The sequence below is a fragment of the Myxine glutinosa genome, chromosome 1, assembly GCF_964187855.1.
Source record: "Myxine glutinosa chromosome 1, kmMyxGlut1.1, whole genome shotgun sequence".
Classification (NCBI taxonomy): Eukaryota; Metazoa; Chordata; class Myxini; order Myxiniformes; family Myxinidae; genus Myxine; species Myxine glutinosa.
In genome coordinates, this window is record NC_136261.1 from 36271014 (window position 1) to 36283942 (window position 12929).

Below are 12929 nucleotides of genomic sequence, written 5' to 3' on the forward strand. Positions count from 1 at the left end.
CAGCTGGGCCTCCTGAAAAAGTGCTATCGAGAGGTTTAACTTTGAGGCTTTGGTCACCACCTCTTAACAGTCATTCAAGAGAAACTAGAAGTGGTTGACGCTTGGTCCAGAGTGAATTAATCTAGGGGTTTTGGTGAAATTTTGTTGCTTTATTTTTAAGTGATAATGGTGCCCGGGGGGAACTGATGATTTGGGGGTGTGAGTTATCTGGTTTGTTTATCCAAGTTGGCCGGCAAAGAAAGTTTTCGCTGGGTTCAAACTTTCTTTCTTGAAGGGGGGGGAGTGTTACGAATTCATGTGAATTACTATTCAGGTCTTTGCTTGTCAATGTGTAGTCGATTAAAGGTTGTTGTGATTAAAGGGTCAGGAGCCCTTCTGGGAAAAAGGAGACCGGAAACGGAAGGAAAAAGACACGAGGTCCTGGAGAAGCGACGATCTTTTTCTTCTTCCTCGCCGAGCTCCGAGGCGAGGGTATCGATATCGAGCAGTGTCTGACGCGGCGTTGGGAAACCCATCTGGCGAAAGGAATTACCCCTTGACACATCAAGTTGCTGTGGGTTCGTGCACGGAACCCAGCGTCCTACACAGTTCGCCTCCCCGTCTACAAGGACGCGTACGGGTCGCACCTTGGGCCTCGCGCGCTGGACAAGCCACGCGTTGCTTTGCCCGCGTTGCTTGGCAAGGAGGTGCGCGCTGCAACTGTTGTTCCCGGTACGTGACGTGCACGTTTGGGAGCACGTCAGCCAGGGGTTCGTTCAACCGCCCGTGTGCGGAGAAGCCGACCATCATCTTGGTCAGGAGGGGCCCAGAGACATTGTGAGGGACAGAGACCAAAGGGGTCGTGAGTACCCAAGGGGTCGGGAGTGGGGAAAGGGGACACACATATATAAGATGGCCATCTTAATCATATTGGTGATTGATTGTCGATTGTGGATTGTTGATGGTTGTTGATTGTCGATTCCTTGGGGGAATATATTATTGATTACTCTGGATCCTTGGTGTGGGGTTTCTTATTGACTGGAATTCATATTGATTGCGTTACGAAAGCGTATAAATCATATATCTTTCTGGCGGGGTGCCTCCCACGGTCCGGGGGTCACCGAGACCAGGTAGTTACCGGGAGGACCACGTAACAGTAGGAGACCCAGAAGGACCCCACTGCTGAGAAAGTCCGACTGGAGTTTGCCAAAACACACCTGAACAAGCCAAAATCCTTCTGGGAGAATGTCCTGTGTACAGATGAGACCAAATTAGAGCTTTCTGATAAAGCACATCATCAAAGACAAAATGCTGGACTGTTCTGAAGTGGCCAGCAATGAGTCCAGATCTAAATTCCATTGAACACCTGTGGGGAGATCTGAAAACAGCATTTGGGAGAAGGAACCCTTCAAATCTTGGAGAACTGGAGCAGTTTGCACAAGAAGAGTGGGCCAAACTGCCAGTAGAGAGGTGTCGGACGCTCATTCATGTCTATAGGAAGCGCTTGACTGCAGTTATTTTGTCCAAAGGATGTGCTACCAAATATTAAGTCTGGGGTGTCAATAATTTTGTCATTGCCATTTCTTTTTATTTTCTGATTTAAAAGGATTCATTCTGTTCTGAATCAAAAACAAAGGTTCGGTAATATTAACAGTGAAATAAAGAATTGTGGAGACCAAATACTTTTGTCAATTTCAACTTATTTTTCGAGAAAATTGTGAGTTATTTGAAAATTGTGCAAAGATGCAAATATCTTTGGCCAGGACTGCAAGCACAGCAGTAAAACGTTCACACATTTAGGCAAAGTAGTAAAGACTGTCTAACAATGACCAAGGACAACTGAATTGCAGAACATTCTGAAAGGACAGGTAAACAATGAAAAAGGTCAAACAGAAGCAAAAAAGATACGACTCACTTGATACCAAGGCCGAGCTTTCTTTGGTTGTGGCTGTCTTGTTCGGTTTGGCAGGAATCGTGGCACGAACTTTTTCCAGAACTGACACGACCGAGTCCTTATAGGAAATCTGTAGTGAAATGGTACAAGAGGTCTACATAATCAATGTCTATCCACAAAATGAATGCGTCAAAAATGAGAAATGGTTTAGACAATATTCAATGACAGGAGGCATGAGCCCTTTTTTTTGACCCTATCACTCACCTTGAGGTTTGCTGTCCCCTTGGCCATGCGCTCATATCCCAGATGCATCATGAAGACTGGGACAGCACTATGTGCTTTACAACGCACCTCGCCATTGCGGTCTTCAAGGCAGGCATAGAGGTACGGCAAGCAAAGTGCAAGATCGCTGGGTACAGTACGCAAGCAGGGAAGCTTCTCGGCCAGCCAGCCCAGCAGCTGTGCAGGTACAAGACAAGTTCAGGCGGACGGGTTAGGTCCCACACCACTTCATGATAAATCCATTCATTGCTTTAATATGTACTCATTGCAGAACATGACCAAATGCGAGGCATGTCCAGTGCAGACCTCTTGTCGGAGGAAAGGGTTCTCTTTCTTAAGCTCCTCTGACATATCATCTCCTTCCAGCCAGTCTTTGAGTCCAGTTTGATCCACCCAAGCATTGAGAGCTGACAGTGCAGCTGCACGGATTGTATTCTGCAAAAAAGTGCAGCAGTTGTGAAAGAGTTCCGAGATCTGCTCAACATATTTCTCCTGAATGCGTGATTTCAAAGCACTTGATGAACAATCACAGACCCTACCACCCATCCCTTGCCCCTTCGATAAATAAACGTTCTGTACAAACCTTAGAATCCCCAAGTGAGCTGACCATGCTAAAACCCAGGGACTTGATGTGCTGCCGGATACCTGGGCCCATTGCCGTGGCCAACTGCTGCAAAATACCCAGCACCTGTTGAACCTGCAACAGTGGAAAATCCAAGGGGTAGGGTATCAGGACATCAAAGTGGTCCGTTGTACTCCTTCACCTGAGACCTCAGAATTCACGATAGAGAACCTTTCATAAAACAAAACCGAAAGTAAAATGAAAAGAAACACATAGAAAACGATTTTCCCACAGGCATAATGTTATAAATTGAAGATGCGTTCCTGGATGGAAATGTCCGATCCTAACCCAACTCTAACTGAAGTAAAACCAGTAAATGTGTAAAATACAGTTCCTGTAAATGAATACGGAGGGCATAGTTAAAGAAATCAATAAAAAAGTGAATAAATGTTTAATTGGACAAGCATTCTGAGTATTGCGCTGCAATACATGTCCCCTCCCGGCAGTCTGTCGTCCGGAAAACTGCTGGGGAAATTAAAAAGGGTTATTCACCCACAGCTGAATCGTTCCCAATCGCTAATTACCTCAGGACGGGCTCACCTGTGATTCACACTCGGGACTTCGATGTATACACCTTGCAGACAGGTCAGAAGAAGCACGAGAAAATAAGTTGTTGATAAAGAACCTTTCGAGCCACTAAATATCAGTAATTTATTATATTTTCCGGTTCATGATCAATGATCGGTGTTGCTCGGCTTGCATCCGCCCCTCCCGAAAGCGAGCGCTGTTGACGTTCGCGAGACGACGCTGAGGGCGCGGTGCGGCTTGAGAACTCTAGAATAAACGAGAGATATCCATTTTATAAAATATTTTCGTTTAATTAACGATATCTGCCAAACCACGTGCCTAGAGTCCCTGTATATAGAGAGTTGTGTCAACTCAAATTTGGACGCCATTTTGTGTCTAAGTGTGTCGGATTAGATATACATGTACATTCGCGATATGGGGTGATATATTCTAAACCTGCTAAAAAAAAATTTACTACACATATTTAGTCTTATTATTACATACAGGTGATATTTGTTTTGTCAAAAACTCAGCTATTGCCGTGAAAAAGAGCTGCGTGGTGATATTAAAAGTGGTATGGCAATGCATATTACAAGCCAACACTGCATATAAGAGCTAACATTATAAGTAAGACAAACCAATGCTGTCGTTCTCTGAATTTCTGAAATTTTGGACGTATGGATGGCTGCACAACCCGCAAAAAAATTGAGCAGGTCCCCCCCCTAAAATTGCTTTTATGATTGCCGATTAGGCTAAAGATTTTAAACCAAAAAAATAACTTGCCTCGGAATAAGTTTTGAATGGACGGACAGACAACTGAAAACAAAACGGACCATGGGTTTCCCACCCCTATAAAATCAAAATTAATTCCCTCTGAAAAAGTACAGTGACATTTGACATTGCCCGCAGACTACCCAACCGCAGACCAGGCAATGTCACTGTACCGGGACATTTCATCAATCAATGACAATATGCGGTCCGCTAGAACTACCCGAAAAAAATTGAGCAGGGTTCTTCCCACGGAAATGCATTTTTGGTCAGCTCCTTGAAGATTATAAACAAACACAAATCACTTCCCTTTAAAAGGGTTTTCAACGGACAGACAACCAAAAAAAAACCGAACAGATAGAATTGCTTTTGAACATCGATCATCAAGCGGCGTGGGACTACCTGGCAGAGTCTCGAGGAGTCGATCGCTTTCCAGCTCTTTCGTCTGACTTTCGCTTCCCAAATTTGTCTTCTGACTTTATCACTTGGAAATCTATACATCTTATATTTCCCAGATTGGTTTGAACAACCAAAAGCAGAACAACCAGTCATTTTGTTTGGCAATAAACAACATTCCCGTACCAAGCTGACGTTCACGCACGGTGAAGTTAGACACAAAATGGCGCCACGAAATCACGTGACCAGAAATCTCGGGTCAGCGCATGGCGCAACTCTCTTTATACAGGGACTCTACACGTGCCCTATCGCATATTCCAAAAGGACATTTTAGTAGACTGACATGCTGAACAGATCTGTGAAGTTTCCCCTCGATTGGATCAAAAATGAGGAAGGAGCTCAGTTTTAAAGGTTCACGCTTAAAAACGTCATAACTCTGAAACCATGTGACGCATGACGTCTTTTTTGTTTGTCATGGGTATGCGATTCTGCATGCAAAGTTTGGCCTCGATCTGTTCAGCCGTTGCAGAGAAAAAGGGTTTTTTGTGTTTTCACGAAAAACAATATGGCGGCCAAACCACGTGACCTGTGACGTCATAATTACCATTAAAATATTCTACAGACCGAGTCCCCCTCTACGGTGAAAATTTGATCTCAATCGGTCCTATTATTGCAGAGAAAATCTTTTATACAAGTTAATTAAAACTTAAAATGGCACTGAGTAAAGTATCATCAGAATTATCAAAGTTCAAAGTGCCATAACTTTGTCAAAAATGATCGAAACGTCGTGAAGTTCGAAATCGATCTGTAACTTATCATGGGGAAACCATGTGCCAAGGTTGAAAACATTAGCATTAAGCGTTTCGAAAAAAAGTCCGGAAAACTGTTCTTTGCGTGACGGACTGACGGACTGACAGACAGACTGACGGACTGACAGACGGAGGGACGGCGTGCAAACCTATAGTCCCCTCCAGTGTACACCGGTGGGGGACTAATAAAGTATGAACCGTTTTCAGTATACTGTAAATGTGTAAGGTACGAGCCAAAATCTATGGTGTGCAGCAATTGTCTAGGCCTGGGAGGTACTAGTGGGAGGGCGAGGAGCATTCTCTGAGACGATGAAGCACTCGACTTTATTTTGGTGGCATTTGGAGTAGTTGTACTAACAGGTGAGGGAGGAAGGCTGAGTGTGCGGGAAATGTCCACCAAGCACTCCGTACATTTGAATTCGTTCTCCACAACCATTTTAAAGTGCAAGCGAATAGGTTTACAAGCCTTCTTTGTGGGAGTCTCAGCTGGAGAATTGGAGGGTCATTGACCACTCAAGAAGGGGTTTGGGAGAGCTTAGCACAAAATACTATCAATGAAGGTCAGACTATACCTCTCACAAGTACAGTACAGCCCACGCAACTAGGGCGAGAGAAGTAGTGTACTGAACGTCGTACATTCACTTCCACTGCCCGAGATTTAAATTTTTTCTTGCGTGAATTTTTTTTTTATACTCAAAAGTAACTAAGTTACTTGAAAATGACAGTATAGCAGCGAATGTTCTTCCTGTTGCACTAGCAGTTCCTGTTGCAACCCTTTCTGCATCCATAGGATATCGTCTTTGTCATCTGCTGTGGCCAGGCTGGTTGTATGGATGGCACTCGTACGAACTTGCCATCATCCAGAGTCCACCCATAGTCTTGACATGGTTTCATGTTAGATGAACCAATATGCGTGGTCTTGTCCAACAGTCGCCAGGAGTGTGCGTTGCAGATGTTGGATAAATGCATCTTCTGTGGGTGGCAGCAGTTTGAGCAGCTTTGATTTATTGTCCAGGAACTTGTACACCTTCGCCTTCCTGAGCTCGACACCCATGAAGTCATCAACAGCTCGTTCGGATATACAGTAGCATCACTTCCCTGTATTCTTATTCATTTTACAAAGGCAGATACATTTGATAAAGCAATAAATAAGACAGGCTGACAAGATTAAGTAAAACATTTTCAACTTGTGGATCTATAAAATAAATGTTTCAAATTGTATAAAAAAGTTAAGAATGAATTCGCACAAAAAAGTCTTCAATCAGTCTTTAATTACTTGCTACATGCCTTGTGTTGGTGTTGCATGTGATGTAGATAGATAATACCTCATTTATGATATATTTGGGCTTTAAGAAACCTATACTTGAGAGAGACAGATAAACCAGGATCGGTGATGACCGCTAAAAGCACCCTTTTTGCAGATACAGTCATGTTGATGGGAGATGCCCACATATTTCCTGCAGCTTGTTGCCAAGGTTGAGGACCTAGAATGTGATCCCAGATGGATATGAATTTCATTTATGGGTTACAACCTTTTTATAACAATCCATGTTGGACAACCCCTCTTTGCCCCCCCCCCCCCCCCCGGGGAGAGTGCCAATAACATTACCTCCGTGACCAAAAGTGGATGAAGGTAATGTTTTCACCTCTGTCTGTGAGCAGGATATCTCAAAAAGTTATGGACGAACTTAGACAAAACTTGGTGGATAGATTTGGTGGGTTACAAGTACAAATTGATTCGATTTTGGTGAAGATCCGGATCGGGATATGAGAATAAATATATATATAGACATATATATATATTGTTGCGGATCTCAAACGTCGGCCTTCCCCTTATCAAGGGGGGATTAATCCCCTTGTCCTTTTACTGGCTGACGCGATCCCGGGGCTATCACGTTCCTTCCGGTCGGTGGTAAATAGGGTTGTTGGTCGAATATAGTCCTTTTACCTAAGTACTAACACCGACCGTGAAGCAAGGAGATAACCCCACCCGAACCACGGCGTTAGTGGACACGCCGAGCGAAGCGAGCCGCGATCCGGGCCGTTAGCAGGAACTAACCCGATTGGAGCTGTTATAATCGTGCCGCGATTACCCAATGGAAGAAATGACTAAAACGATCGGATTAAGAGGAAACCAGGAAGAACAGGTAATTTATTCACACTTTGTACAATTAGAAGAGGAAAAGAAGAAGAGAATGTACAGGGAAAAGGAAGAAGCAGTTACACAGGGCAGCCTTAAACAGTCTTATACTTATCCCTGGACATGGGCCCGTTCACACTCAGACTCACTCACACGGGGTTTGTAGATGGTCGGGTTGAGGGTCCAAAGGTCCACAGCTCGTCCGGTCCCCGTCTCGTACCGTGCAGATGGTGGAAGACGGCCGGCAGTTCTCCGCGTGGCGTCGGCGCGAAGCGGACAATTATATATCGGGGAAAGGTAAGCTGGCGATTAGATTGCGTATGTAATACTTGTACCGGCGCATTTATATGCGCGCCCGGTATTGCTGGGTACAATACGCCGTTTCCCCGATGATGTTCCCAATGCGCCTTCAACCAACGTTCTTCTCACGCTGCAGTCCTCTGCAATGCGTGCCGCGCGCCAGCCCTTTGTAAAGCGCAATCAATCAATCAAGGCTCGTCACCGCACGTCTCTCCCTCTCGTAACTCTGCACACGAACCAAGCGCCTCTACTCAAACTGAGGTGGGGGCCTCGCGCGAAGGGTTATATTGCCACGCCCAGCGAACCCTCTGGAATGTCCAGCCACACCCTGTCAGGTGATGTCGCCTCAGCCCTGGTTGGCTGTTGAGGGCTTACCGGCTCCGCCTTTGACGGCTGCTTGACGTGGCCACACCTCCACCCTTGCGCTCCGCCCCCTTTTCGGGCCTTACCTCGTGGCCTTTGGGCTGGTTTGAGCGAGTAAGAACAGCAAACGCTGCAGGCAGCCAAAGTGTAACAAACTGGGAGGGGCGATGGAGTACAGACTGGAGAGCGCTTAATGGCGTCGATTGAAGGGAGGCTGCAAAATGGACGAACGGGGCCTACTCTTATTTGTTTTACACAACGCAGATGCAACTATTGGGAATGGCCTTATCCTAAACACATACTACGAAATAACTAACGTCCTAAGGTGACCTACGTGCTGCTTGTGGCCTATGGGGTGCAACCTTTAACCTTTAATGATGTTACCTGTGTGGGTTCTCAAAACCGCAACACTGCACCCCTCCTTTCGCCAGGCTCGTCCCGAGCCGAACCACATACCAGTGAGGACGGCCGGCTTCCGATACCTGGGTCAGGACTACTCTTTAACAATCAGTGTGGCACTTAGGTGTAGTTTCCCTCTACTTTTAACCTACTACCCTGAGTGCGACAGTTTTAAACATTAGATATGTCCCACCTGCTGCGTTGTGTACTACCTAACTGACTCATGCCCACAATTAACCGAATTACGGAATTATTCGCAAACTACACCGAAAGCCAGTTGGGAGCATGTTATTTACAAGACACTAACTAATTATTTACAACTACAACCCAGGACCTGTCTTTTGTGGGAAAAAGAAGGATGTTTGAGAAGAGGAAACACCAATTGCACTGCACTGCACCAATACACCATACACCCATATGCACCCAAATAATAATGATAATAAAATGCACAAAAAGCACCATCACCAAAAATGCACAAAAACATTTCAAAATCCTGGGTGACGCCTTGTGCTTGACTGCTGGGCCGTTGTATCTTCTTGCTTCCTGTTCTTCGGTGTGCCATCGTAAAACTTGATGTCTTCTTGTCCGGACACACCAAGGATTAATTAATAAAAAAGGACACAAACCGTGTCCGCTTTTTATTTGGCCAGCAAGGCCAGCGTAGGTGGTCCGACTGCATGGCATGTGCGCCACTTAAGAACAGTGGTCCGCAAGCAAGATGCTGCTGGCAGCAATGGTCTGCTCCAGCAAAGGTGCCAGGCCACAGAACGTCTGGTCCATATGGTGTACCGGTGCAGGCAGCAGGCAGCAGGGTGCAGCACAAGAGTGCAGCCACACGGCTCAGGGCACCTGCACACTCCCCTCAACAAAACACTATGGGTCCATGAGTGGGGAGGAAGACAAAGCAGAGGTTAGCGGGGGCAAAGGCGCAAGGGTACACGTCAAAACAAGGCAATGCGACATGAAGGGCGCGGGAGAGCGAGCTGAGAAAGCTCGTCCCTACTCGTACTTCACCCCCCATGTCACCGACTCGACCCTTGCCCTTCCCAGTATTTACACAATTTACAAATTTCGTCTCTACCCTCTCGTCTCCCTTATCTCCCCTTAAACCAAATTCGTCACCCAATCCCTCCCAAGAAGGAAGGGATGGAATCACTCACAATGTCAAACTCTGTCATGATGCGTCTTACATTCCAAATCATTTACAAAACCTGGTGTGGAGTCCTATCACCTTGGTGAGTGGATGTGGATGGTGTGAAGAGATTTCATAATTCCTAACTATCCTTCTAATTGACATTAACTCTTTAAACTACCCGGGTTCTTGCCCTGCCAATCCAATTGGCCATCTTTACTCTATGTGGTTCTAAAAACCAATTCCCATTGACCATACTGTGGTGCCTTACCAATTTTTGGGTCTCACTCCCCCAATCTTTCTCACTGTGCCCTCGCACAATTTCGGGGCTGGGTCGTGTGGCTCTAACAGCAGGTCGGTCTACCTACCTGCGCACCTCCGCCACTGACGTCGCCACCCGAGCTTGCCTAGCTCCTGCACACTACCCTAACCTGGGGAAGGCCCTCCTGGCTCTCTCACCCCACTAATGCCCCCTCTGGCATTGGGCTACCCGGGTCCTCTCGGCGGATCCTCGGGCCCCGCTGAACACTACACTGATCCTAACTGGCTCCCAGAGCCTACCTGCTGCCTCACCTGGCCGACAGATTACCAGTGGCGGAGTGCTCAATAACCATACTTTCCAACAGGCTCACAAGCCCAGCCATTCTACATACTTGTGCACCCCTCAAAGCAACAACTTGCTACTACTCGCACCACAGATGTCAATATCCAAACAATTTTACCTACTCCCTCTACCTAACTTTAAACTACCCTCCCGGGTATTCGTGAAGGGGTCCATCTTCCCCCATCCACTCCTTCGCACCATGCACCCCGCACCACTCATTCCACACTACTCACTCCACACCATTTATTCCACACCACCAAGCTCTCTTGCACACTCTTGTGCTCTCATTCCTCTGTCCTGCGCTTGCACCCCATGCAAACCCATTCACTCAACACCATTACACACGTACTCAATACTCCACTCATACACTTTCTCACACACACACACACTTTCACACACACACACACTTTCTCACACACACACACACACTTTCACACACACACACACACACACACACACTTTCACACACACACACACACACACACACACACACACACACACACACACACACACACACACACACACACACACACACACACACACCATTCTCGAGCATTGCCTCATTTGCTCACCATCACCACCAAGACTCTCATTCACAATTCCTCATTTGCACCTGAAGCGCATCCTCATACTCACACACACAGCATCATTTAATGTAACTATTTCCCTCTAAAACTCGTGCTCCCCGTCATCCCTTATACTAAGCACATCCCTCGTCATTATCATCCACCTAATCTGACTACGTCCCAACTACTTGTATAATGTCTCTACTTACATCTCAAGTCTCCTAAAGTCATCTCGAAGTCCCTAACAATTATCCTAGCCCGCCCTGGCTAGTTCACACTGCCAAACCCCATAATCTACTGCTCCTCTGCCCAAAGTGATGTGAGGGATGGTAGATCTACCATCCCTCTACATCAGACACTATTTCCCACTATCACCATTTGTCCACTGTACTTGAGCCTCTCGGTGCGAATACATTTCCACCGCTCGGTCTCGAAAAGCCGAGCAATGTATGCGGATGGTCAGTCTCCTGTAGGTTGGGTCTGTCCGGCATTTTCGATTCTGGGGAAGAGACATACTCGGGCCGAGGTTCCAGGTGCCATCCCGGCGCAGAGCCTTCCGGTCTCCGCCACGATGACCCAATCTCCCCCGGTCGGAGCACCGCGCCCACCAGGGGGCGAAGGTCCGACCTGGCCGACCTCCCCCGGAATCGTGCCGATCGCCTTGCCCGCGAAGGTGCGGCACTGACCATACAGGGCGGGACCCGACCCGAATCGTGCATGGCGCTCCCTGCAAGAGCGCCGTGGCAACGATCCCCGCCGGTTCCGCAGCACACAAAACGCACCACGCCCCGAGAGCTCGCGTCGGCTATCCGTCAGCCTAACCGCTGCCCCGGTCTGCGTCGATGCTCGAGTCGCATTCTCACATCCATACGCGACCCTTTTCTCACTCGCACATCCCATACACTCCGTTAACTCTGCCCCCGCACGCTCTCGTGCACACTCCTCCGTTCCACACTCAGGTGCACACCACTCAGGCGCCCTCATTCCTTCCACACACTCCATTACGCACTTCTCTCGCGCACATTCTTGCGCACTCATTCTACTCGCACACTCTGTTACACACCTTTCTTCCCCGCATTCCTCTCGTGCACTCTCCCCCGTTACGTACTCCGTAACCACCATGGGTGTGCACTCTTGCACATACCCAATCACCCGCTCCGGTGTGCATCCCCGCACACTCTCTCTATCCATCTCCGGTGTGCATCCTCGCACACTCTCCACAACAAACTCTGGTGTGCATTCTCACACACTCTCTCCATCCATCCCACACTCTGTGTCACGCTCTGCACACATACCCTCTGTTGTGCACTCACTCTCACACTCTATCACACTCGCACTCTGGCGCACACCTTTTCCTCACACTCGCGCCATTTCCTTTCACACAGCGCACCACGGACCTTCCACAAGCGCCCGGGTGACACCGGGATCCCAAGCGCACGAAAAATCCTTTCGCGCCAAACCTATTCGCGCCATATACAGCCCTGCTTACCTTTGGGATCCTTTTCTCCTCATGCAGCTGCAAACTTTCATTTTGGTTAGGAAATACGACATCATGATGCGAACACGGACTTTGTACATATTCCATCTTTTCCTCCCGCGATTGCTTTTCGAAGTCCGCCATCTCTTCAACCCCAATTTCCATTATAATTATTTCATTTTCTTTTTCCTCGACGACCGCTGGCGCTCATAAAATTTTCTCTTCTACTTCGGCGGTCGTCGGCTTTTCCATACCCCGTGTCGCGATCTCTACCCCGGTCCACCCGGCTGTGCTTTGCTCCCCCTCGCTTAACCCGTGCTTCTCACATCGAGGAGTTACCTCGTCGCGTACCAGTGTGCCTTTCCCGCTCGACCTGCGGTCTATGTCCTTCCCGAATTTTTTATGTGGCCACCAATTCTGTTTTCAAACCCTTTTAACCCATCCTTCATTCCTTTCATTTGATGCTCTCTGGTGGCCATCCTGTTTTCCAACCCCGTTAACCCCTCATTCATTTCTCCCATGTGGCCACCCACGTCCTTCACCTGGCCCCCCAATTTGCTTTCGAATCCCCCCAATCTGCTTTCTAATCCCCCCAATTTGCTGTCTAATCCCCCAATTTGGTTTCGCACATCATTTCTCAATCCCCCAATTTGCTCCTGCGTTCTGTCCATCCCCAATTGTATGGCTGCCT

General features: G+C 47.5%; 2 protein-coding genes across 2 annotated transcripts in view; one reads left to right on the forward strand and one right to left on the reverse strand.

Moving 5' to 3' along the window:
- Nucleotides 1-12929, forward strand: part of LOC137414448 (uncharacterized) — a 368155-nt gene that overhangs the window by 214486 nt on the left and 140740 nt on the right. The gene's annotated exons all lie outside the window — the stretch shown is intronic.
- CKAP5 (cytoskeleton associated protein 5) overlaps nucleotides 1-12929 on the reverse strand; it is a 138451-nt gene that overhangs the window by 63864 nt on the left and 61658 nt on the right. Inside the window, exons 19-22 of the mRNA XM_078770985.1 lie at nucleotides 2739-2852; nucleotides 2462-2590; nucleotides 2138-2332; nucleotides 1895-2003 (exon numbers count right to left, since the gene is read on the reverse strand). Coding sequence (XP_078627111.1) covers nucleotides 1895-2003; nucleotides 2138-2332; nucleotides 2462-2590; nucleotides 2739-2852 — 547 coding nt within the window. The remainder of the gene's footprint in view (nucleotides 1-1894; nucleotides 2004-2137; nucleotides 2333-2461; nucleotides 2591-2738; nucleotides 2853-12929) is intronic.